This window comes from Erpetoichthys calabaricus, chromosome 9 (genome assembly GCF_900747795.2).
Source record: "Erpetoichthys calabaricus chromosome 9, fErpCal1.3, whole genome shotgun sequence".
NCBI lineage: Eukaryota > Metazoa > Chordata > Cladistia > Polypteriformes > Polypteridae > Erpetoichthys > Erpetoichthys calabaricus.
In genome coordinates this window covers 179,888,955-179,911,255 of record NC_041402.2, presented here as the reverse complement: position 1 = coordinate 179,911,255, position 22,301 = coordinate 179,888,955, and the positions used below count along the sequence as shown (strand labels likewise).

The window sequence follows — 22,301 nt, the reverse complement described above, 5'->3', positions numbered from 1 at the left end:
GAGACATTGCTTTTTAAGACTGGTCTTTACTATCTTTTCATGCCTTGTATTATTCATTTGCCTTCATCATCAGATTTCCAGACATGTCCGGTCTACTGGGCTTGCTTTGGACTAATTTGTCCTGTTTGGCTGATTTCCATACCACAGGTTGGAGGACTGATCTCACCTTCCTGGTTGATCTCACAGAGCTGTGCCACAATGCCTGATCTTGCCTTTGCACATTTGTGCAGGGTCACTCTCACCTTGACATCTGTGCCCGTGCAGCTGAATCTGTAGACCCTTTGATGGCTGCACCATAACGCCTGCTTGCTTTTACTTAACCCTGCACAATTGAATCTCCTGTCCTAATCTAGCATGTCTGGTCCTGACTTGCACGTTTTGGACTGCAGAACCTCAATGCTTTATCTCCTTTGCCTGGTCCTAGTCGGTTCTGCAAGCTACTCGTTACTCTTCGGAGTGTTATTTTTTTAAGGGGGTGCAGGTTTGTCACCGTTTCATTTCCTCTTTTCCATTTCGGTGGCCTGGCAGGCGGCGGATGTGGTTGAACTGCACTTGTGACTGCAAGAGCAGGGGAGTGGGAAGTGCTGAGCTCTGTGCAAATCGTCATATTCGGCTTGTCTTTTATTCCTCATCAATGCGCTACCTTTGCAGGGCTGATGGAAAGCAGCAAGGGACGTGCACCAGGGCTCCCTCTGAAGCCTTTCAGGTCCAGGAAGTTGCAGCTGTTTACCCCAAGACCAGGTGACCCCCACAAGCAGGTCCTGTCCCATGACTCAGACTTCCTGGAAGTGGGGCCTTGGGGGAAATTCTTAACAGCAAACAGGAAAGAGGTGCATGAACCATCATCACCCCCCCCTCCCACCCCCAACCCAGATATGGCTTTACGTGAGAAAGTAGTGAGAGGAACAGGAGGAGGTGGAGGTGGGGGAATAGCACAGCACCTGTGGGAGTGCACCGTGAGGGTGAGACATTTGACCACCTCCTAAAAGTCAACTTGATGGGACAGTCGCTCACTGCTTTCTTGACATTTGACATGCCACCTTGCCTCATTCCCATGCTGCTCCAGCTTGACGCGCACAAGGGAACAATCAACCGCAGCCTTGCCAGAGATGACGGTGAGGACGATGACAATGACGAAGGCGCATTTGCATTTTTATTCTACTTGGCTTTTTTTTTTTCTTGGAATGTTTTCAAAAATCTGTGACCTTTGGCCGCGGTGCAGCCATAGCCTGAACAGCACCTTGTCTTGTGTGGCTCAGAGGCAGGCGTCAGCCCTTTCAGTTTCAGAAATAAAAATAAATGAGAAATTCCGATAACGGAGCACAAGGGGATGGAGCGAGACGGCAACTTTCTAGTTGACTTTTCCAAAAACACACTGCGTCAGCCCCTCCGTAACAGGGCGAGCTGGAAGGCATTGCGTGCGTGCGTACGTGCGTGCGTGTGTGTGTGTGTGTGTGTGTGTATCTGCCTGCCTCTTTGTCTGTCTGTACAAGTGATTGTCTGCTGGGGCCATGTGCCGGACTGCATGTGTGTTTTAGTCTCAAGTGAGTGAGTGTCCGTCTGTCTGCTCAAGTGTGTGCTAGTCAGTCTGTCTATGCAAATGAGTGAATGTTAGTCACTCTGTCCTACTCCATGTGGGAGTGTCCGTCTGTCTGACTGCTTATGTGTGCAACAGTCAGTTTCTGCAAGTGCGTGTCTGCCAGTCAGTCAGTACGTCTGTGCATGTGTGTGTCACTCTGTCTGTCCAAGTGCTTGTGTGTCAGGGTGTCTATCTGACAGAGCTTGGGTGTTAGTCTCTCTGTGCAAGTGGACGAGTGTTTGTCTGTCTGTATGGGTGTTTGTTTGTGTTTGTCAGTCCGTCTGATTGCATATTTGTGTCCATGCAAGTGAGTGTCTGTCAGTATGTCTGTGGATGAATGTGTCAGTCTGTCTGTACAAGTGATTCTGCATCGTGGCGTTTGTCTTTGTGAGTGAGCGAGTGTTCATCAGTCAGTCAGCCTGTCTGTCTGTGCAAGTGAGTTGGTGTGAGTCTGTTTGCCAGTGCAAGAAGTCTGTCTGTCTGTGTCGGTCAGTCTGACTAAATATGTGTGTCCATATGAATGCCTATCTTTCTTAGCCTTGATTTGTCGGCCTGTCTGTCTGTCTATGCAAGTGAGTAATTGTTAGTCTATCTGTACATGTGTGTGTGTTAGCCAGCCTGTCTGTCTGCATGTGTGTGTGTGTGTGTGTGTCAGTCTGTCTGACTGCGTTTGTGTGTCCATGCGAGTGAGTGTTTGTCAGCTAGTTAGTGTCTGTGCATGCATGTGTCCGTCAGTGTGTCTGTCTGTCCATACAAGTGTCAGGGTGTCTCACTTTGCAAGAGATTTATTATGAGTCTGTCTGTCTGTCTGTGCATGTGTACATCAGTCAGTCTGTCTGCACCTGTGTTTGTGTGTGTCAGTCAGCGGTGAGTGTTTGTCAGTCCGTCTGTCTTTACAAGTGATTGTTGTGTTTTGCAAGTGAGGGCTTGTCAGTCGGCCTGTGCTAGTGAGTGTCTGTCTGTCAGTCGTGTGTCAGTGTGTCTGTCTTAACTGTGCACGCAGGACAGTCTTGTCTGTGCAAGTGAGTTATGTGTCAGTTTGCCTGTTTTTACAAGTGACTCTATGGTCAGGGTGTTTGTCTGACTGTGTATGTATGTGTCAGTCTGTCCATCAGACTGTACATAGGAGGTACACGTGTCAGTTGGTCAGTCAGTTTATGAATGTGTGGTTGTCTGTCTGTCTGTGTGTGTCTGTCTGTCACTACTTCTTGATTGAATGTCAGTCTGTATAACTTTGTTTGGGATCAATCTGTGTTTGCAAGTGTCAGAGTGAGTATGTGTAAGTGGGTATCATTTTGTGTGTGTGTGTCCTCCTGTCTGGCGTGTTTCAGTTATTCTCTTTGACTGAAGTTCTGTGTGTCTGCCGTGCATGTGTGTGTGTGTTTGTTATTGTGTGTGACTGTGTGTCAGCCTGTCTGTGCAGGTGTGTGTGTGTGTCCATCTCGGTGCCTCACTGCATGTGTGTGTGTGTGTGTCTTTGTCTGTCTGGTAGTGACTGAGTATCATTTTGTCTGTGTGTGTGTGTCAGTTTGTCTGTCTGATTGCCAGTCTGTTCATCTGCACGTGTGTGTGTTTCCATTCTTCTGTTTGATTGCACGTGTGTGTCTGCCTTGCACATGTGATTGTGTGTCAGTTCCAGAATGTGTGTGTCATTCTGTCGGGGTGTCTGTCCGTCTGCTAGCAACTGGTTATCCATTTCTGTGCTCGTGCGTGTGTTGTTTTGTCTATGTGTGTTTGTGTGTATCTGTCTTTACATGTGATTGTGTGTCTGTGAAAGTGCATGTGTCAATATCAGAATGTATGTGTCATTCTGTCTGTGTGCCTGTCTGTTTGCTAGCAACTGGTTGTCCATTTCTGTGTGTGTGTGTTGATTTGTCTATCTACGTGTGTGTGTGTGTGTGTGTGTTGTTTTATCTATCAAAGTGTGTGTTTCCGTTATTCTGTTTGGGTGTGCATGTTCCCAGTCTGTCCATGCACTGTAAATTTCTGTCATGGCTTGTGATTGTGCCTCAGTCTGTCTGTCTGTCTTTTCCGGTGTTTACCGTGTGTGGCAGTCCGCCTGTGCCCGTGGGTTTCCCCTGCCTTCACTGACCTCCGCTGGTATCCGTCTTTCTGTCCGTTCAAGTTGTCGACACAAACTGAGCGCTGCTGTCCCCGGCAGTCCCAGTTCCTTGTGCCAGGCGGGCTGCACGCTGCCGGTCAGATTGTTATGTCACCATGGCGACTCTGTGTACATCCTGTCCCTGAGGGAGGGAGTTTGTCAAGGGTGAGTCTCAGGCTGCTTGCCTCGCCCTCTTCACAGTAGCTGGGTGCCCCCACACCAGGGTAGGAAGTGCAGCACCCTGCCAGTGTCTGATTGCAGTTAACTCCTTGTGTGCCGGGGCGTTTGGGAGGCTATCTTGAGCTTTTACTGAGCCACGTGTCCAGGGTGAGCTGACCTGCGGTGACCTGTTGTTTTCTGTAAATCTGTCTCTGTCAGCTGTGACGGGCAGCATGAGGCAGCCGTGTGAGGGGTCTTAGTGCCCACTGGCCTTGAGTTCAGACAGCTGGCCGGTTGTCCTTCATTGTCTTGCACTCCCCCTTTGTTTTCCCATTTCCTTTTAGGCTTCTTCCCTTTTTACTGCTTGTCTCATTAGCATTGACAAGCACATTCAGGTACTTAAGTGGTCACTTGACCAGTCCAGAGCACACATTCTGGGGGTCCAGGGCATCTGAATGCAAATCTGAGATGTTATTAAATGTCCTGTAGCCAGACAGAATCCTGCACACTGCCCTCTAAGTCAGTCACGAGTGGTTTTTGGCATTTGTGACAAAGGCAACCTAGAGAGACCTGCTAGAAGATCTGTGGCCTTGGGTGGGCTGGCTATTTCTGGTTTAGTGGCATCCACAAGTGAGCTGATAAATGCTTGTCAAACATTGACCTTATGTTAGCTGGTCAGCTTGTCTCAAATCAGGGCAGCTGGTCAGTCTCTGCCTGGGAGTGTCTTCAAAATGGTCAGTTCTGTGAGCTGGAGGCCTCTGAGGAGCGGGACAGTTTGTGCCAGATGGTGGGCTCAGGTGTGCAGGTCAGTTTGTTTCCAGTGTTATCTTCAGGAAAGCTGGATGATTTGTGTCAAATGTGTGCTCGGGTGAGTTGGTCAGTTTCAGTCAAGTGGTCATCTACAGGGAGCTGATCAGTAAGAGTCAGCAGGTGTATTCAGATGAGCTGGTCAGTTTTGTCAGCTGGTGGTCTCTAAGGAGTGGGTCAGTTTGTGTTGGTTGACCTCAGGGGAGTTGGTCACTGCATATCAGGTCAGCGGGGTGCTTTGTGCTCAGGTATGCTGGTCAGTTTCTGTTGACTTTTGGCCTACAGGGAGCTGATCAGTTTAAGTCGTGAGGACTGGTCAGGTGAATTTTCAATAAAAGGTGGTCTCAGGTGTGCTGGTCAGTTTCTTTCCAGTGTTATCTTCAGGTAAGCTAGATGGTTTGTGTTAAATGTGTGCTCAAGTATGTTGGTCAGTTTCCAACAACTGGTGGCCAATATGGAGCTGGTCAGTAAGAGTCAGGAGGTGTTTTCGGGTGAGTTGGTCAGTTTTGTCACCTGGTGTTCTCTAAGGAGTGGGTCAGTTTGTGTTGACATTTTGTCAGGGATGGCCTGAGGGGAGCTGGTCACTGTATGTCACATGATGTTTTTCAGGTGAGCTGTTCGTTCTGTTTCTAGTTTAGTGATTAGGTATGCTGGTCAGTTTTTGTTAACTTTTGGCCTACAGGGAGCTGATCAGTTTAAGTCGTAAGGTGTGGTCAGGTGAGTTTTCATTAGATGGTGGTCTCAGTTGAGCTGGTCAGCTAATAGTTTCAAGTGTCACGTGGCATACTTAGCAGAGCTGGTCAGTATTTGATAGGTGGTGTCAAGTGAGCCGGTCAGTTGGTGTCATGTAATTTCACCAGGTAAGCTGGTTAGTTTTTATGGTGGTAAGTTCGGGTAAATCAGTCAGTTGGTGTTGGGTGGGGGCTTCAGGTGAGCTGGGCAGTTTCTGTCACTGGGTGTGCCGAGATGAATTGATCAGCGTGAGGAGAGTAGGTCAGCTTTTATGTCCAATGGTGGTCTCAGGTGTGCTAGTCAGTTTGTTTCCAGTGTGGTCTTCAGGTAAGCTGGATGGTTTGTGTCCAATATGTGCTCAGGTGAGTTGGTCAGTTTCATTCAAGTGGTGGCCTATAGGGAACTGATCATTATGAGTCAGGAGGTGTACTCGGATGAGCTGTTCAGTTTTGTCAGCGGTGGCCCCTAAGGATTTGTTCAGTTTGTGTCCATTGACGTTTCCTTAGGGATGGCCTCAGGGGAGTTGGTCACTCTGTGTCACATGATGTTTTTCAGGTGAGCTGGGTGCTTTGTGCTCAGGTATGCTGGTCAGTTTTTGTTAACTTTTGGTCTGCGGGGAGCTGATCACTTTAAGTTGTTAGGTGTGTTCAGGTGAGTGTTTATTAGGCGGTGGTCTCAGGTGAGCTGAGCAGTTTCTATGACTGGGTGTGCTGAGAGGAATTGATCAGGTTGAGGAGAGTGGGTCAGTTTTTATGTCCAATGGTGTGTCCAGGTGTGCTGGTCATTTTGTTTCCAGTGTTGTCTTGAGGTGAGCTGAATTGTTTGTGTCAAATGTGTACTCAGATGAGTTGGTCAGTTTTTTCCCCTGGTGGTCTCTAAGGACTGGGTCACTGTATGTCAGATGATGTTTTTCAGGTGAACTGGATGCTTTGTGCTAAGGTATGCTGGTCAGTTTCTGTTAACCTTTGGCCTACAGGGAGTTGGTCAGTTTAAGTCGTGAGGATTGGTCTCAGGTGAGCTGGTCAGTTTGTGTCAGCTGATAGTTTCAGGTGAGTGAGTCATTTGTATCACATGGCATACTTTGCTAATCTGGTCAGTATTTGATAGGTTGTGTCAAGTGGGCTGGTCAGTTGGTGTCATGTAGTAGCAGTAAGGTAATCTGGTTAGTTTTTATCGGGATAAGCTGGCGGCTTCAGGTAAACCAGTCATTTTGTGTTTGGTGGTGTGCTCAGCAGAGGTGGTCAGCTGGTACAGAATTATTGGTTTGTCCTGCGTTTGTTAGTGGTGGACATAGAAGTGATAGCCTTTCGTGACAAGGTCAGTTGTTAGAGTTGTGATGGTAGGTGAGCCGATTGGCTTGTCGTATACATTGAACTCCATGGGATCGGTCAACTTGTGTTATCTAATGACCTCAGTCGGGGTGGCTAGCTTGTGTTGCATACTGAACTCAAAGGAGAGGGTCCATTTGTGCAATATAATTAAAACCTCAGATGGTCACTTGATCTCAGATGATGAGCTCAACTGAGCTGGTCATTTTGTGCCAGGTGATGCCCTTAGGTGAGCCCAGGAAGTCTGATGTCAGCTGGTCAGTGTGTGTGTGTCTGTGTCAGCTAGGCCGTTTATGTCAGCTGGCCAGTTGGATGAGCTTCGTGTCATGATGGTGACCCAGAATGTGTCTGTTGGTCAGCTCTTGTTCAATGAGGGTCCATTGCAGAACTCAGTTTGGCTCATGTGGTCACCTTAGCTGGGCTGGAGTCAGGCTCCTGTGTTTGTTAGGGTGGTGATGGTCAACAGCTGTGTGCAGATATGCCTCGACTGTATTGAAATGAAGATGTTGTGAAATGACATCAGTGTCCACTGGTAAGCTGGTGACCTCAGATGAAGTGTAGAGTGTGTCAAGTGGACCTTTCAGGGGGTGCTGGTCAGCAGCTTACCAGGAGTGACTTCCCATGGGCTGTCTGGTTCTTGTCAGATGGGGGATTATGATGATGATGATCACTTGCTGTGTGTTTGTGCTGGGTGGTTACCACAAATCATCTGAGCGAAGGACAGTGTGGAGGTGAGTTGGAGGTGGTGACCACTCTGGGGGCCACTTCCTGTGAAAGGCCCAGAGAGACCAGCTGGCACTCTGACACCTCTCTCCCCTCTGTGCCTTTTGTGCCCACAGGTCAGCAAGACTCGCTCTTCAGGCTGCAGACTGAGGGGGGTGCTCCAGCCTGGTGGTCTACCTCCCTCCCCCAAGTCTCAGCCAGTCAGATGCACCCAGACAATAAACTGAATAATCATGGCAAGCAAGTGAGCAGCAGTGGCCAGTCTCAGCACCAGAATGTAACCCAGGGTCCTGCCTGTAGCCTGGGGTCTAAGGGCATCAGGTCAGGAGGTCATGGCAGCAGCAAGGTCGCACAGGTCTCTCCTGGCAACGCTGGGCTGAAGAGCAGTGGCCAGTCGGTGTCGGGCGTGGGGGCTCTGAAGGGCCGGGCCAAGCGTGAGCGCAGCATCTCGGTGGACTCGGGAGATCAGAGGGAGGCTCTTGCCTCCGCCGGCGAATCTGAGCTCAAAGGTAGGTTGACCGGCCCTTGCAGATGACAGATGGCTACGCCCCCTGGTGGACATCTTGCAGAGTCCCACTTGTGAGCAGGCTGCCTGGCTCTGACTCGCTGCACAGAAGCTGAAGCAATGGCAGGCGCTTTGCTTTGGGCATCTTGGGTTTCTACCTGTTGACTGGCAGATGGGTGAACTTGAGGTCCCCTGTCCATCAGGTGCCAGACTCCCATGTGTCCTCCTCAGAATTCATCTAAACCTTCCCACTCACCTTTCCTGAACAGCAGTGCCACTGGAAAGGGGTGGGGGGTGGAGGATGGGAGGGGATAGGGGGTTGGGGGGGTATGAATCAAGGCTTGCCACAAAACTGCGTGGGTGCAGTCTTTTAAGTGCCCACCCACCGGCCCATATGCCTTTTATAGCCCTCAGCTCGGCTTCCATTCCAGGGCTTCACAGTTGTCAGCTTCTAGGCCATCAGGCTGCCCCTGACCTTTATCCCTGTGTGTCCCCCTGTCCCCAGTAGAAGGCGTCATGCGCAGGAAAAGGCGCTGTGTGCTTGAGAAGAAGCAGCCCTACAGCGGGGATGAGTGGTGTTCGGGGGCAGAGAGCGAGGAAGAGGAGGAGAAGCCGCTGGCAGCCGCGCTCCGTGAGTACACAGCCCTACCCCCTTCACACCTCCCACCCCACCCCCTCACCTCACCCCACCACCCCCCCCCCCACACCCCCCCTTGCTGACACAGTGACTCAACCCAGGGGCCAGGAGGGCTCAACCACTTCCTCCTCCTCCTCCTCTTCCTTCTCCACATGGCAGCCGGCCTATGGGAACAAAGAGATTCACTGTGAACTTTGTGTCCTACACTGCCATCTAGTGGCACGAATTGCTACTGGCGGCAAAGTCAATTGAGTTAGCCTCCTCAGACACCTGTGATTGAGGCGGACCACCCAAGGTGTACCAAGTGTGTAACCCACTCTCTTTTTGATTTGCAGGAGACCCCTTGGTTTCTGTCCCTCCTCAGGCAGGCCCAGGCGCAAACGCACTCTCAGGCCTTGCAGAATCGGGTTCTTCCACAGCAGAGCTGGGGACTGGGCTTCTTTCAGAACTGGGATCTGCCACCAAGCCCATGCAGCAAATTGTCTATGTCTTCACTACCAATCTCGCCAACAGGTGAGTCCGTCTGGGCCAGCCCAGCCAGGTGGCATAAGGCCAGTTCAAAGTGTAAGGGAGTAGGGGCCGCCACGATCCAGTGTCTTGGAGAACGATCGTCATAGAAAATGTCACGAAGATTGGTGTATAGTGTATACATGAGGGCACGGACTGACTCAGTCATATGTTTAGAGTCGAGCAGTCCTGATAAGACTTCAAACGTTTGTGTAGTCATTGCACCTGCATATGGAAATCTGGAGTGGCCCGTCACGTACATAGGAGCCAAGTCATTACAGTGATTCTGACAGAGATCTACAAATAGTGGACATGGGACTGGCCCAGATCCATATAGTAGGAATTAGAATGTGTGTGTGTGTGTGTTTGTCTCTGTCTGTGTGTTAGAAAACCAGAACTGACGCAGTGTTGTCATTGTAAGAGCAGAAGGACAGTTGACTGACATGTATGTGTTTACAGTTGACTGACTCTTACAGGATTTAGAGCGTGTGCATGTGTGTGTGTGTGTGCGTGTGCGTGTGCGTGTGTGTGTCACAGATCTCTGCATAGTACATGAGCCCATATGCAGCTGGACTCAGACTGACACCCACTGTTAAGTTTACAGCTGATGGGTCCTCAGAGGACATAGAATGTCTGTGTAGTGTGTACATGTAGTAATCAGGAGTGACGCATCACTCTACAATAGGAGCAAATGTGACAGAAATCTACAAATGGTGGACCAGCGCATATACTGTAGAACTCCAGGCTGACTCGGCTGGGTGTCTTGACAGGTTTGCAGCATTTCACGTTTTCTGAAGTTGAATGTTGTGTGATTTGGACGTTGTGTGAATGCCATACTATATGCAGTACAGTATAGCCAAGCTGTATAGGATACTGCAGTGCACCTGTTTTAACTAAACGTAACGCTCCAGAGATTCGTGATACATAACATTGGGTGCTGCTGCCTACGAGTCGAAGCATGCACTGTTGTATGGTAAATTTTTTATTTATAAGTAGGGAAATTTCACATTAAAATGATAATTGGGCATTCACTCAGTTATAACCTTACAGGACCACGGATGTAAATGCGGTCAGACATTCCCCGAATGGATGTTTAACCATACATTTATTTATTTGGCCGATGGCTTTATCTAATATTTAATATATAGCTGGTTACATTTCTTTTGGTTTTCCAATTGGATCCCAGGCGGGTGAAGTGTCTTACTCAGGGTCGCACACTGTCAGTGGTGGGATTTGAACCCACAACCTCAGGGTTTGAAGTCCAAAGCCTTAAGCACTGCGCCACACTGCCTGCCCAAAGCTGTAGTTGAAATAGAGTGTGTGATTTCAGGCTCTGGGACTGAGATCTATAGATAGTGGGGGCAGTCTAGTGGGTCAGGAAGGCTGACAGTTGACCGATCCTTACAGGGTTTAGTGTCTGTCTGGTTTGAGCGGGGGCATTAAAACCAGGGCTGGATCTGTCAATCTATTTGATAGATAAACAAACAGATAAATATGAAAGGCACTATATAATAGATAGATAGATAAATAGATATTAAAGGCACTATATAATAGATAGGTAAAATGTATATAGATTTACATATAAAAAGTGTATACTGTATATAGTCATCGTCCAAGGGGATGAAAACCCAGCCGTCCCAGTGTACTTCAATATTTAAAAAAAAAAAAAAAAACACACACAAGGGTGTGAAATCGACAAAAATGCTGCTTCTTAAAGGTACATTGCTGTCAGTCCAGTCAGGATACAAAGGAGCTCCGTCTCGTTAACTGCTCAGTCAAGGAGTGATGCCTCCATCTGGGTGGTCAAGCTATTAATGTCCAGGAACTGGAAGGGGCACAGTCATTTACCCTAACTGGGTGGTTTCTTGACACTGTGGTGGAAAATTAAGACAATACAGTTAACAGCAGCCCACTCTCTTGGACTGCTGTGGGATTACATATCTGAGAGGAATCTGGAAGGTGAACCCCTGACATGCATGCATGACAATGTGTGTGTGTGTGTGTGTGTGTGTGTGTGTGTGTGTGTGTGTGTGTGTGTGTGTGTGTGTGTGTGTGCACGTTATCTTCTTACATAATACGCTACCGTGGCTGTTCATTTGTCTGTCCAGGATTTTAAATCACCTGTAGCTCGCAAACCATTTGACCTGTTGACCTGAAATTTGGTACACATCTACTACGTGACATCCACTTTCCGCTTTCGGGTGATGATTGACCTCCAAGGTTATTCCTCTTTTTACTTTGTTGTAGAATCAACTCTTGGCAGCAGGGCGGCCATGCAGCGCATGTGTATGGGCGCCATTCTCATTCCCTACCACCTTCGGCATCACTTCCTCTACCTCTTCATATCTTAAATCAGGGGTGTCGAACTCCACTCCTGGAGGGCCGCAGTGCCTGCAGGTTTTCATTCTAACCATCTTCTTAATTAGTGACCAGTTTTGCCTGCTAATTACTTCTTTTAATTAACTTGACTCAGGCCTCTTAGTTGTTTCTTTTTCCTTAATTAGCGGCCAAACAATAATGAAACATGAAAACAAGCGGCCACATGACCAGCCCACCTGTGCCCATCACACAATATCTGAAAACAGAGAAAGGTGGAGGTCTCAGTAAGGCTGATCTCTCAGGTCATCAAAACATCTTGACAGTGTTCTTAGAAAAAACATAAAATCATGAGTTTTGGAAATGTCTGCCGTGGCAGAATGAATAATTAAATAACGGGTTTAATTAACAGCAAGCATTGGCTTCTCATTAAGAAACTGGTTGGAGTTTGAAGCACCAGTTTAGCTGGTCATCTGTTAGCTCGTTTCACTTCTCATTTCTATTTGGCTGTCATTTAATGAGGAAACAAATCAATTCAGAGGACTGAATCCTTAAAAACAAGGGCTATTAAAATGAAGGGAAAAAAGTGAATTATCAGTGAAAACTGGTCACTGATTAGGAAAAGGGTTAGAATGAAAACCTGTAGCCACTGCGGCCCTCCAGGCCTGGAGTTCGACACCTGTGTCTTAAGTGTTCAATCTGCCTCAAGAATGATTTAAGTGCCAGGTTAAGTGAAAAACTAAGACAAACCTACTAAGTAATTGCAACACAAACTCTGGCTTAATCAGATTTAACGCAAAAAGATGCCGACAAAAGAAGAGAAGAAGCGGGCTGCTAGAGTGGAGAAAAGAAGAGCTGCTCACAAAGCAGCAAGCACATCAACCTCTGAGCAAACGAATGATAAACGTACTGAGAAAGATGATGAAAACTATAAGTCAAGTGTATTCACTGCATGTTATTGTGCAGTGCACCATTACTGGTATACATATATAAGCGAAAGACCTGTGTGTATGGAGCAGTCTGCTCTGCTCACACTCAACCACAACCACTAGATGGCGCATGAATGCACTTTTACATTTTTTTGCCGTCTGCATGCCCCTCACTTCTCGCTATGTAAGATGTGTGTGCACAGCGACATGGTGCTAATGCCACAGATGAAGAGACACACCGTTGAAATGAAGCAAATGCCACAGTTCAACAAAGTGCGAGTCAAACACCTTGGCAACGGAGGGCAAGGCTTGAAGTTTTCACTGAAAACATTTTCTATCTAGAGGCATTTATTGAGACAAAGATTAATAGGACTCGTATATCAGCAATACGACTAAGATATGGCATCACCAGTGTCTTCTTACGAAAGCCAGTAGAGCAGCAAGCACAGGTGGGTCCACATCCTCTGCACTGGGTCATTCTTAAGAGTTAGCTGACGCCTCTCCATCGTCACGAATATAGTAAAACTGCTAGGGAGTCTTTGGGTTGTTTTTTGCCCCAGTGACCACATGCAGCTATTATTTACATATATATACCTATATACAGTCATATGAAAAAGTTTGGGAACCCCTCTTAATTCTTTGGGTTTTTGTTTATCATTGGCTGAGCTTTCAAATTAGCAACTTCCTTTTAATATATGACATGCCTTATGGACACAGTAGGATTTCAGCAGTGACATTAAGTTTATTGGATTAACAGAAAATATGCAATATGCGTCATAACAAAATTAGACAGGTGCATAAATGTGGGCACCCAACAGAGATATGACATCAATACTTAGTTGAGCCTCCTTTTGCAAATCTAACAGCCTCTAGACGCTGTCCTCCTGTAGCCTTTGATGAGTGTCTGGATTCTGGATGGAGGTATTTCTGACCATTCTTCATACAAAATCTCTCCAGTTCAGTTCAATTTAATGGCTGCCAAGCATGGACAGCCTGCTTCAGATCATCCCATAGATTTTTGATGATATTCAAGTCAGGGGACTGTGACGGCCATTCCAGAACATTGTACTTCTCCCTCTGCATGGATGCCTTTGTAGATTTTGAACTGTGATTTGGGTCATTGTCTTGCTGGAATATCCAACCCTGCGTAACTTCAACTTTGTGACTGATGCTTGAACATTATCCTGAAGAATGTGTTGATATTGAGTTGAATTCATCCGACCCTTGACTTTAACAAGGCCCCCAGTCCCTGAACTAGCCACACAGCCCCACAGCATGATGGAACCTCCACCAAATTTGACAGTAGGTAGCAGGTGTTTTTCTTGGAATGCCGTGTTCTTCTTCCGCCATGCAAAGCGCTTTTTGTTATGACCAAATATCTCAATTTTTGTCTCATCAGTCCAAAGCACTTTGTTCCAAAATGAGTCTGGCTTGTCTAAATGAGCATTTGCATACAACAAGCGACTCTGTTTGTGGCGTGAGTGCAGAAAGGGCTTCTTTCTCATCACCCTGCCATACAGATGTTCTTTGTGCAAATTGCACTGAATTGTAGAACGATGTACAGATACACCATCTGCAGCAAGATGTTCTTGCAGGTCTTTGGAGGTGATCTGTGGGTTGTCTGTCACCATTCTCACAATCCTGTGCATATGCTGCTCCTGTATTTTTCTTGGCCTGCCAGACCTGCTGGGTTTAACAGCAACTGTGCCTGTGGCCTTCCATTTCCTGAAGACATTCCTTACAGTTGAAACTGGCAGTTTAAACCTCTGAGATGGCTTTTTGTAGCCTTTCCCTAAACCAGGATATTTAACAATCTTTGTTTTCAGATCTTTTGAGAGTTGCTTTGAGGATTCCATGCTGTCACTCTTCAGAGGAGAGTCAAAGGGAAGCCCAACTTGTAATTGACCACCTTAAATACCTTTATATCTCATGATTGGACACACCTGTCTATGAAGTTCAAGGCTTAATGAGCTCATCCAACCAATTTGGTGTTGTAAGTCATCAGCATTGAGCAGTGACAGGCATTCAAATCAGCAAAATTACAAGGGGACCCACATTTGTGCACAGCCAGTTTTTCACATTTGATTTAATTTCATTTAACTAAATACTGCTTCACTAAAAATCTTTGTTCGGAAAACACCGCAGTACTCAGATGTTCCTAAGAAATGAAAGACATACCACTGTTATCTTTTTTGTTGAAAGGAGAGTCAATTATTATGCAGGCTGAGAGGGGTTCCCAAACTTTTTCATATGACTGAATATAAAAGTCAATGTGTGTATGTATGTATGTTCCAGCATCACGTCCAAACGGCTGGAGCAATTTTCATGAAACTTTGTACACACCACTGTATATAATATATATATATATATGTGTGTGTGTGTGTGTGTACACTTCGCTTCGCTCGCCAACCTCGGATGTGCCGCTTGTGACGAATCGTGCTGTGCTTTTGGATAAACACGAATATCAACTCTGTCTTTCAGACTATTCTCACTGACATTTCATCACATATTGGTTTATTATGTATGCGAGTGTGATCTTTCGATTCATATAGAAATCCAAGAAAACTTCTTTGTCTGTGTTTTTCAGATAAATTTTGTGTAGAGTACAATACTTTAGACATATGGATGTGTATCCATTATTGGCTGTAGAATTTCTAATACATCCAATAGTTTAACTCTTTCGATTCTATGTTGCATTGCTTCTCTGTGATCAATAATCTAAACCTGACCGAATTGTGGTTTCTTTGAAATTAAACTTGTCGTAGCTTTAATTGTTGTGGGACCACATAGCGTATGGTCCTGAATCGTGTAAATCTACGTTTTGAGCATTGAATAATGTGAACGCTAACAGATTGTTGTAGATTCAGTTATTTTGCCTGTAGCGTTTGTGAATTTCACTTCCAGCAAACAACAAAACTTTTAATTCTGGTGGATTCGCCTCTTCATTGGGAAGAAACACTACTTTTCCCTGATGGCAACACGAATTAGTTACAAGTCTCCGACTTAAGTTTAAAGCCAAACAATATCTACATACTTCTGTCATATCACCTATGTCCATATATTTGATCTCTTTTCGCCTTTCCGTTATTTCACCAAGTAATAATTTCCATTTGTTAGCGCTAATACGATCTTTACTATCAGTTTTTTGAGACTTTCAAATTTTAGTATTTTCATAATCTCTAACCTCCTCTGCATGTGTATCGCACCAACGTTTTTGAATTCTTTCCAACGTTCTACTTTGTCTTCTACTCCTTGTCTTTTATTTCCAGCCCCAGGCCTGGTTAAATCTCTTGGCACAATGACTGGTCTTACTGGACACGAAAGTATCTCTCTGGAAAAAGTGAAGTCTCGCCCCAGAAGTTTTATTTATATATATATATATATATATATATATATATATATATATATAAAATGCTGCGGTGGGTTGGCACCCTGCCCAGGATTGGTTCCTGCCTTGTGCCCTGTGTTGGCTGGGATTGGCTCCAGCAGACCCCCCGTGACCCTGTGTTCGGATTCAGCGGGTTGGAAAATGGATGGATGGATGGATGGATATATAAAATGGTGACACGGTGGCGCAGTGGGTAGTGCTGCCGCCTCGCAGTTAGGAGACCTGGATTCACTTCCCAGGTCCTCCCTGCATGGAGTTTGCATGTTCTCCCCGTGTCTTTCCTCTGGGTGCTCCAGTTTCCTCCCACATTCCAAAGACGTGTAGGTTAAGTGCATTGGCAATTCTAAATTGTCCCGTGTGTGTGGGTGTGTGTGTGCCCTGCGGTGGGCTGGTGCCCGGGATTTGTTTCCTGTCTTGCGCCCTGTGTTGGCTGAAATTGGCTCCAGCAGACCACCGTGGCCCTGTAGTTAGGATATAGTGGGTTGGATGATGGATGGATGGATGTGTATATATAATATAATATAATATATATATATATATATATATATATATATAAAATATGTGTATATGTATGTATGTATAATGAAATTCTTACTTGGATGACCAATGCAGAACACAATGAACACTGGAGTTATCCGAAAAGGTTATCGGGGATTCATCCATAAAAGTTATCAGAGATCTACAAAGCCCTCCGTTTATTGTTTAGCAGTCCAAGGCCTAAAGTGCCGCCGTTGCCTTTCAAGGTGGCTGATCCATGTGCTGTGTGTTTCCACGTGCCCATCTGTGTATAGTGGATGCCACATTAATTGAGTCAGGAGTGGGCAAGTCGATGTCTGACCGCTCTAAGCTCATCTCCATGCCTTTACCCAGTATGTTTTTGTCTTCTTTTGTTTTGTTTCCATCTCTCTAGCGCTGCAGAGGCTGTAATCCAGGGGCGGGCAGACTCTATCATTGCATTTCACCAGCAGAATGTCCCACGGGCAAAGCTTGAACAGGTGTGTACCCTTTATTTTCTGACTCTGTGTGTGTGTCTATGTGTGTGTATAACTGGGCACAGCTGGCATACATCTGGCTGGCTGCCTGCCTGCCTGCTGTTTCTGCTCTGGTGCGTGGGCGCTTGTTTTTGTTATGGTCCTTCCTCTTTCTGCCTCTCCGCGGTGATGACTTGTTCTAGTAATGCCATCTCTCTCTTCTGTTTCAGCACCCTTTTCCAATCAGCAAGGCCCCTAACCTGCAAGAGCAAGTTAGCGTAGGTACGCCTCCTGGAGGCACCCCAAAATCTCAGAGTGCTACCCCCCAGCCAGCCTCTGTGGGAGCAGCAGTTCAGCACAACCCCCTTGGCACCCCACTGTCAGCTGGGCCCCCCGGACACTACAGAGGAGCCTCACAAAGAGATGTCCCCTCCATCTGCCACAGGAGGTGGTGCCAATGGCCCGACTGCCTCCTCGGGGAACGGCCTGCAGGCAAGGGCAGGGGATCTTGCAGGTGGGCCTGTAACGTCACCTCCTCCCCACCTAGGAGACTCCAACCCTGGTTCTGGAAGTGGCACAGTGCTGCGTCCAAGGAGCAGGCCGGGCAACGCAGAGGGTCTTTCCAAGGAGCAACTTGAACACCGAGAGCGCTCCCTGCAAACACTGAGAGATATTGAGCGCCTACTGCTGCGCAACAACATGGCTGCGGGTACAGACATGAGTAACAACACTGGCGCAGGTGGGGCCGAGGACTTAGGCCAACAGGACCCTCCACCGCCAATGCACCTGGGCCCACCTTCTAATTCCAGCCAGCCAAGTAACAAGAAGTATGAGGAGCCATTGCAATCCATGCTGTCCCAGACACAGAACCTGGGTGTGTGCATGGATGAGGGCCCCATGGGACCCCATATACACCCACATTGCCTGCCGCCTCACTCCTCTCCCTCTGCTATGGACATGGGCCTTATGATGGGACCTGAAGGCCTGACCCCTGAACAGATAGCCTGGCGCAAGCTGCAGGATGAGTACTACCAGGAGAAAAGGCGCAAGCAGGAGCTACATGTTCATCCTAGGATGGGAGCAGGGGGAGGTCCGGAAATGGGACTCATAATGCGGGGGCCCCCACCCCCCTATCATAGTAAAGCTGGGGAGCCGTGGCCCCCCGGAGGTCCTGGATCCCGCTTTATAGAAATGCAGCACGAAGGATCAAGGGGGCCACGCTTCCACCCGGGCACCCAGATGTCAAGAATGCCCGTAGGACCCAGTGGTGGCTTTGGAGGTATGCCCTTGGAGACCATGGGGCCCATACAACGGACACCTGGCCGAGCGGGCATCCCCTGGATTGATGACATGCCTCCTATGGGAGGCCCACCGGGCAGTTTCCCAGCATACCCCGGGCAGCATACGGGTGACCCACGGGTCCGGGAAGAAGTATTCCGTATAATGGAGAAGCGGCAGCTGCATGGGCTGCAGAGACACATGGGTGTGACCCTGGAGATGGAGAGGATGGCCCAGCAGCAGCAGCAAGTGCCCGTTGGAAGTGTGGGGGATCCGATTGACTTCCCAGGGTCTCGTGCTATGCTGGACTCCCCCATGGCTCACTCAGGAGGGCCTCCTATGGACATCAGCCTGAGCTTACTTTCCCAAAAGATAAGAGGAGGTGGAGTGGGGGGCCCTATTGGTGACATCATGAGCCCGGAAGAGATTACAAGACGTCCTCCTCCACAAAATGGCATGGGTAGTATGATGGCTGCCGCAGGGCCCAGCAGTAGTAATAAAATGATCTCGGGGGGCTCACCCTTTCCTAATCAAGGACCTTTTTCTGGAGAAACAGGGGGCTACCAACCCCAGGACATGGGCAACCCTAATGTAGCTCAACCCCAGGACTTGTTCGCCTCTGACCAGCAGGGGCCTCCGATGCCCATGAGTCTCACGTCTCGTTTAAGCCACATGCCAATGCAGAGCCATGGCTCCAGGACTGGAAATTTTGGGGGACGTAGGTCTTCGGATCTTACCATTACTATCAACCAAATGGACTCTCCAGGAATGGCCCACCAACTGAAATCCCCCCCCTTAAATCACACTCATTCTCCAATGGCTTCCCCGTCCACTTCTGGACTCAAGTCTCCTCAGCTGACATCTCTAGGAGGTGGGGGACCCCAAAATTCTGGCCCACCTTCTGCTTCAATAAAGTCCCCACAGGTGATGGGACCCTCATCGCTTGGAGTCCGCTCACCGTCGGGTTCCCCAAACCGCCTGAAGTCCCCTTCAGTGCCCACACCCTCTCCCGGGTGGACCTCTTCACCAAAGACTGCAGTGGGCAGCCCGGGACTTACCCAGGCAAACAAATCAGGGGGTGGTCCAAGCGGGAACACCATGGACTCGGGTGAGTACCACTCTCCTTTGAACTGATGTGGTCACTCGGGGCCACATTGACATCCTCTTCTGGCCACACCCATTAATGACATCTCTCTTTTCCCTCCTCTTTGTCTTCCTCTTAGGTGTACTTCCTCCTCGGAGCAATAACTTGATCTCTCTCAGCCAGCCGGGTGCTATCAATCCCAGCATGCCCTTCACCTCCTCCCCAGATGCTGCACCTTCCCAGAATCCTTTGTCACTCATCATGTCCCAGATGTCCAAATATGCTATGCCCAGCTCAACGCCTCTGTACCATGACGCCATCAAAACCATTGCCACCTCGGATGATGAGTTGTTGCCTGAGCGCCCCCTGCTGCCAGGCTCAGGTGAGAACTGCGGTCAGTTTGGTTTATCATTTGGATGATGCATTTATGAGCCTCTTGTTTTCACTCTTCTCACTTTCTGTATTTTTTCTTTTTCTCATGCCAGGAGGAAACCACCTGCCACCTCAGCTGCACCTACCACCCCACACTTCTGCTGACCTCCCAAAGCCCCATGGGAATGGGCCACCCTGGGCAACCTCCACTATCCCATGATCCCACAGGACCCATGATGCCTTCCCCTCCTATGAACTTGGCGCCCATGAACGCTATGCTAATGTCTGCTGGAGCCCAAGAGCCAGCAGGCCCCAGGAATGGCTCTCCCATGCTCTCCCAAGGCCAAATAGGTGGCTTTCCTAGACTCCAGCCTCCCCAGCCGGGGCCCATGCAGTCTCCAGGCCTAGGACTGGCCCAGCCATTCCACCCAGGGATGTCTCTTCCACCACCCGATGATGACTTGCCCCCCCAGGCTGGACAGATGCCCCTCCTCGGGAAGAACCTGCCACACTCTCGCGCCCCTTCGGACCCATATCCACCCATGCCACAGGGAGTAGCTTCAGTCCTGGGTGACCCAGACCTGAGTGAAGTTATCCGCCCCACTCCCTCCGGGATCCCGGAATTTGACCTGTCCCGAATCATCCCGTCTGAAAAGCCCAGCAGCACCTTACAGTACTTCCCGAAATCTGAACCACGGCAGCCACACAAGCCCCCACAGGTGCCACCCTCCAATCCTCACCTTATCAATCTTCAGAACATGATGGTGGAGCAGCAGAGCCTTCCCCCTCCTTCCCGGCCGGGTCTAGGCCTCCCTGTAATGCAAGGCCAAAGCCCAGGACCTGGGGCACCTAGAAACATGGCTGGACTGCCAGTGTGCCACCCTGGACATATGATGAGCAGGACAGGTATGCCACCACCTCAGCAAAGCATGATGGGAAATAATCTACACCCACATCATGGGATGATGTCGCCCCACCAACAGAGCCTCCTGATGATGCAGGCCAAGCAGCGCAGTGTGTCCATGTCGGGGGACATGTATGGACCACAAGGGCCTCTGATGGGCCCGCCGCAGCCTGGCATGATGCGACACCGCAGTGTTTCACTGGATGGTTATGGGCCCGGTGGTATGGCCAACCTGCCTTTCTGAAGACACCTTCCACGTGTGTGCCCACTTGTAGTGCTCTTCTTTATGTTGTCACTGTAATTTCTCATACTCTCGTTAATTAGAATATTTGAATTTTTCAAATGGACAAAACGAGAATAAAGTATTCGGGTAACCTTCCCATGTGCCCGGGACTGCAGGCCACTGAGGCTCCCATTTTATTGTTTCGTCTTGTGAAGCCTAAAGAAAGCCTTTGAACCCTCAAGCGGCCCTCCTTGCGCTTTCCTTCCCTAAACCCACTTTCTCTGAGGTGCCAGGCTGGACAAGAAGCCTGCTCTGTCATGCCATGGTTGCCACCTGCTGGTTACTGCGGAGAGCGAGTGAGAGAGAAATGTAAAGGAAATTGTGACGCCTCTCTGTTTCCATGGCACCTATCAATCGGGGGACTGCCCACCTAGTCTGATGCAGTGCCTGTGTGCCCTTTGATGGATTGTGCCAGCATTGGGCACTCCAGCAGGACAGGATTCCCAATTTTCCAATTTTTTTTTTATTCCGCCTGGCACGAAACGAGGGTAGTCACTCTGTTTCCAGTTGTTGGCACAGATGACACTTCTTCAAAGTTCTTTTGCTTTGCTTTTCTAATAAAATGTGAGAGAACCGAGCCCAAGTCTGTCCATAGTCAATGGTGAGTATGTCTGAAGTGTGTCCCCACCGAGTGACCAGTATGCCCCTAAAATGTCCCCAGTATCTGACACACAAATTGCACCCTGTGACCAGAATGTTTGTGGGGGCCCCTCGGTGTAGCCAGTCCTGTATTATAATTATTCTGCCATTTTTGTATCTTCCATATCTTGGCATCATTTTGATTCCGAATGTACCCAGCTCTGGGTGGCATAGTAGTCACTGTGGTCTTGTAACTCCAGGGCACTGGGTTCGATTCCAGGCTGGCAAAAGGAAAGACTGCTCTCTATGTGATGTTTGCATGTTCTCCCCATGTCCACATAGTTTTCATCTTGAATCCCAAAACTGTGTGTTATGTTAATTGGTGACCCTAACCTGGCCTCCTGGAAGTGGGTGCCCCTTAATGAACGGGCACCATGTCCACAATTGTCTGGACTGCTGGGAGTGAGTGTGCCATTTAATGGATTGGTGCCCTGTCCGCAATTAATTGTTGACTCTAATCTGACCTGCTGGGAGTTAATGTGCCCTCTATTGGGTAGCCACCTTGTCCTCAATTATTAGTGACACTGGCCTAGCCTGTTTGAAGTGACAGCGATCCCTAATGGACTGGCACCTCATCCACAATTTATTGGTGATCCTAACCAAGCTTGCTTGGATGAGTGTGTCCTCTAGTGGACTGGTACCTTTTCCTCAATTATTAGTGACCCTGACCTGGCCTTCTAGATGTATTTTTTTTTCTGTCCACATATAATTGGTTTCCCTAACCTGGTCTGCTGGGAACTGAATGTGCCCTCTAAGAGACTGTTATCCTGTCCATAAGTAACTGGTGACCCTAACCTGGCCTGCTGTATGTGAATGTACTCCCTAATGGACTGTCACCCTGCCGATTGAGCCCCCCTAATGGACTGTCACCCTGTCCACAATTATTAGTGACTCTGACCTGGCCTGCTACATGTGACTTTGCCCCCTAATGGATTTCTGCCGTGTCCACATATAATTGGTAATCCTAACCTGGCCTGTTGTATGTCAAGTAATTTGTGACCATAACCTGGTCTCCTGGGAATTAATGTGCCCTCTACATGGGCTGATACACTGCCCACA

The 22,301-nt window shown here is 48.4% G+C and overlaps 1 protein-coding gene across 1 annotated transcript in view; it reads left to right on the top strand.

The window, feature by feature from the left end:
- The window catches only part of bcl9l (bcl9 like), a 29,734-nt gene extending 8,556 nt beyond the window's left edge, over positions 1-21,178 (top strand). Inside the window, 8 exon segments of the mRNA XM_051932254.1 lie at positions 7,546-7,938; positions 8,440-8,565; positions 8,907-9,084; positions 16,622-16,706; positions 16,913-17,272; positions 17,274-19,068; positions 19,184-19,426; positions 19,477-21,178. Of these exon segments, the coding sequence (XP_051788214.1) occupies positions 7,635-7,938; positions 8,440-8,565; positions 8,907-9,084; positions 16,622-16,706; positions 16,913-17,272; positions 17,274-19,068; positions 19,184-19,426; positions 19,477-20,564 (4,179 nt within the window). The 5' untranslated portion in view covers positions 7,546-7,634 and the 3' untranslated portion in view covers positions 20,565-21,178.
- Positions 21,179-22,301: the final 1,123 nt, after the last annotated feature.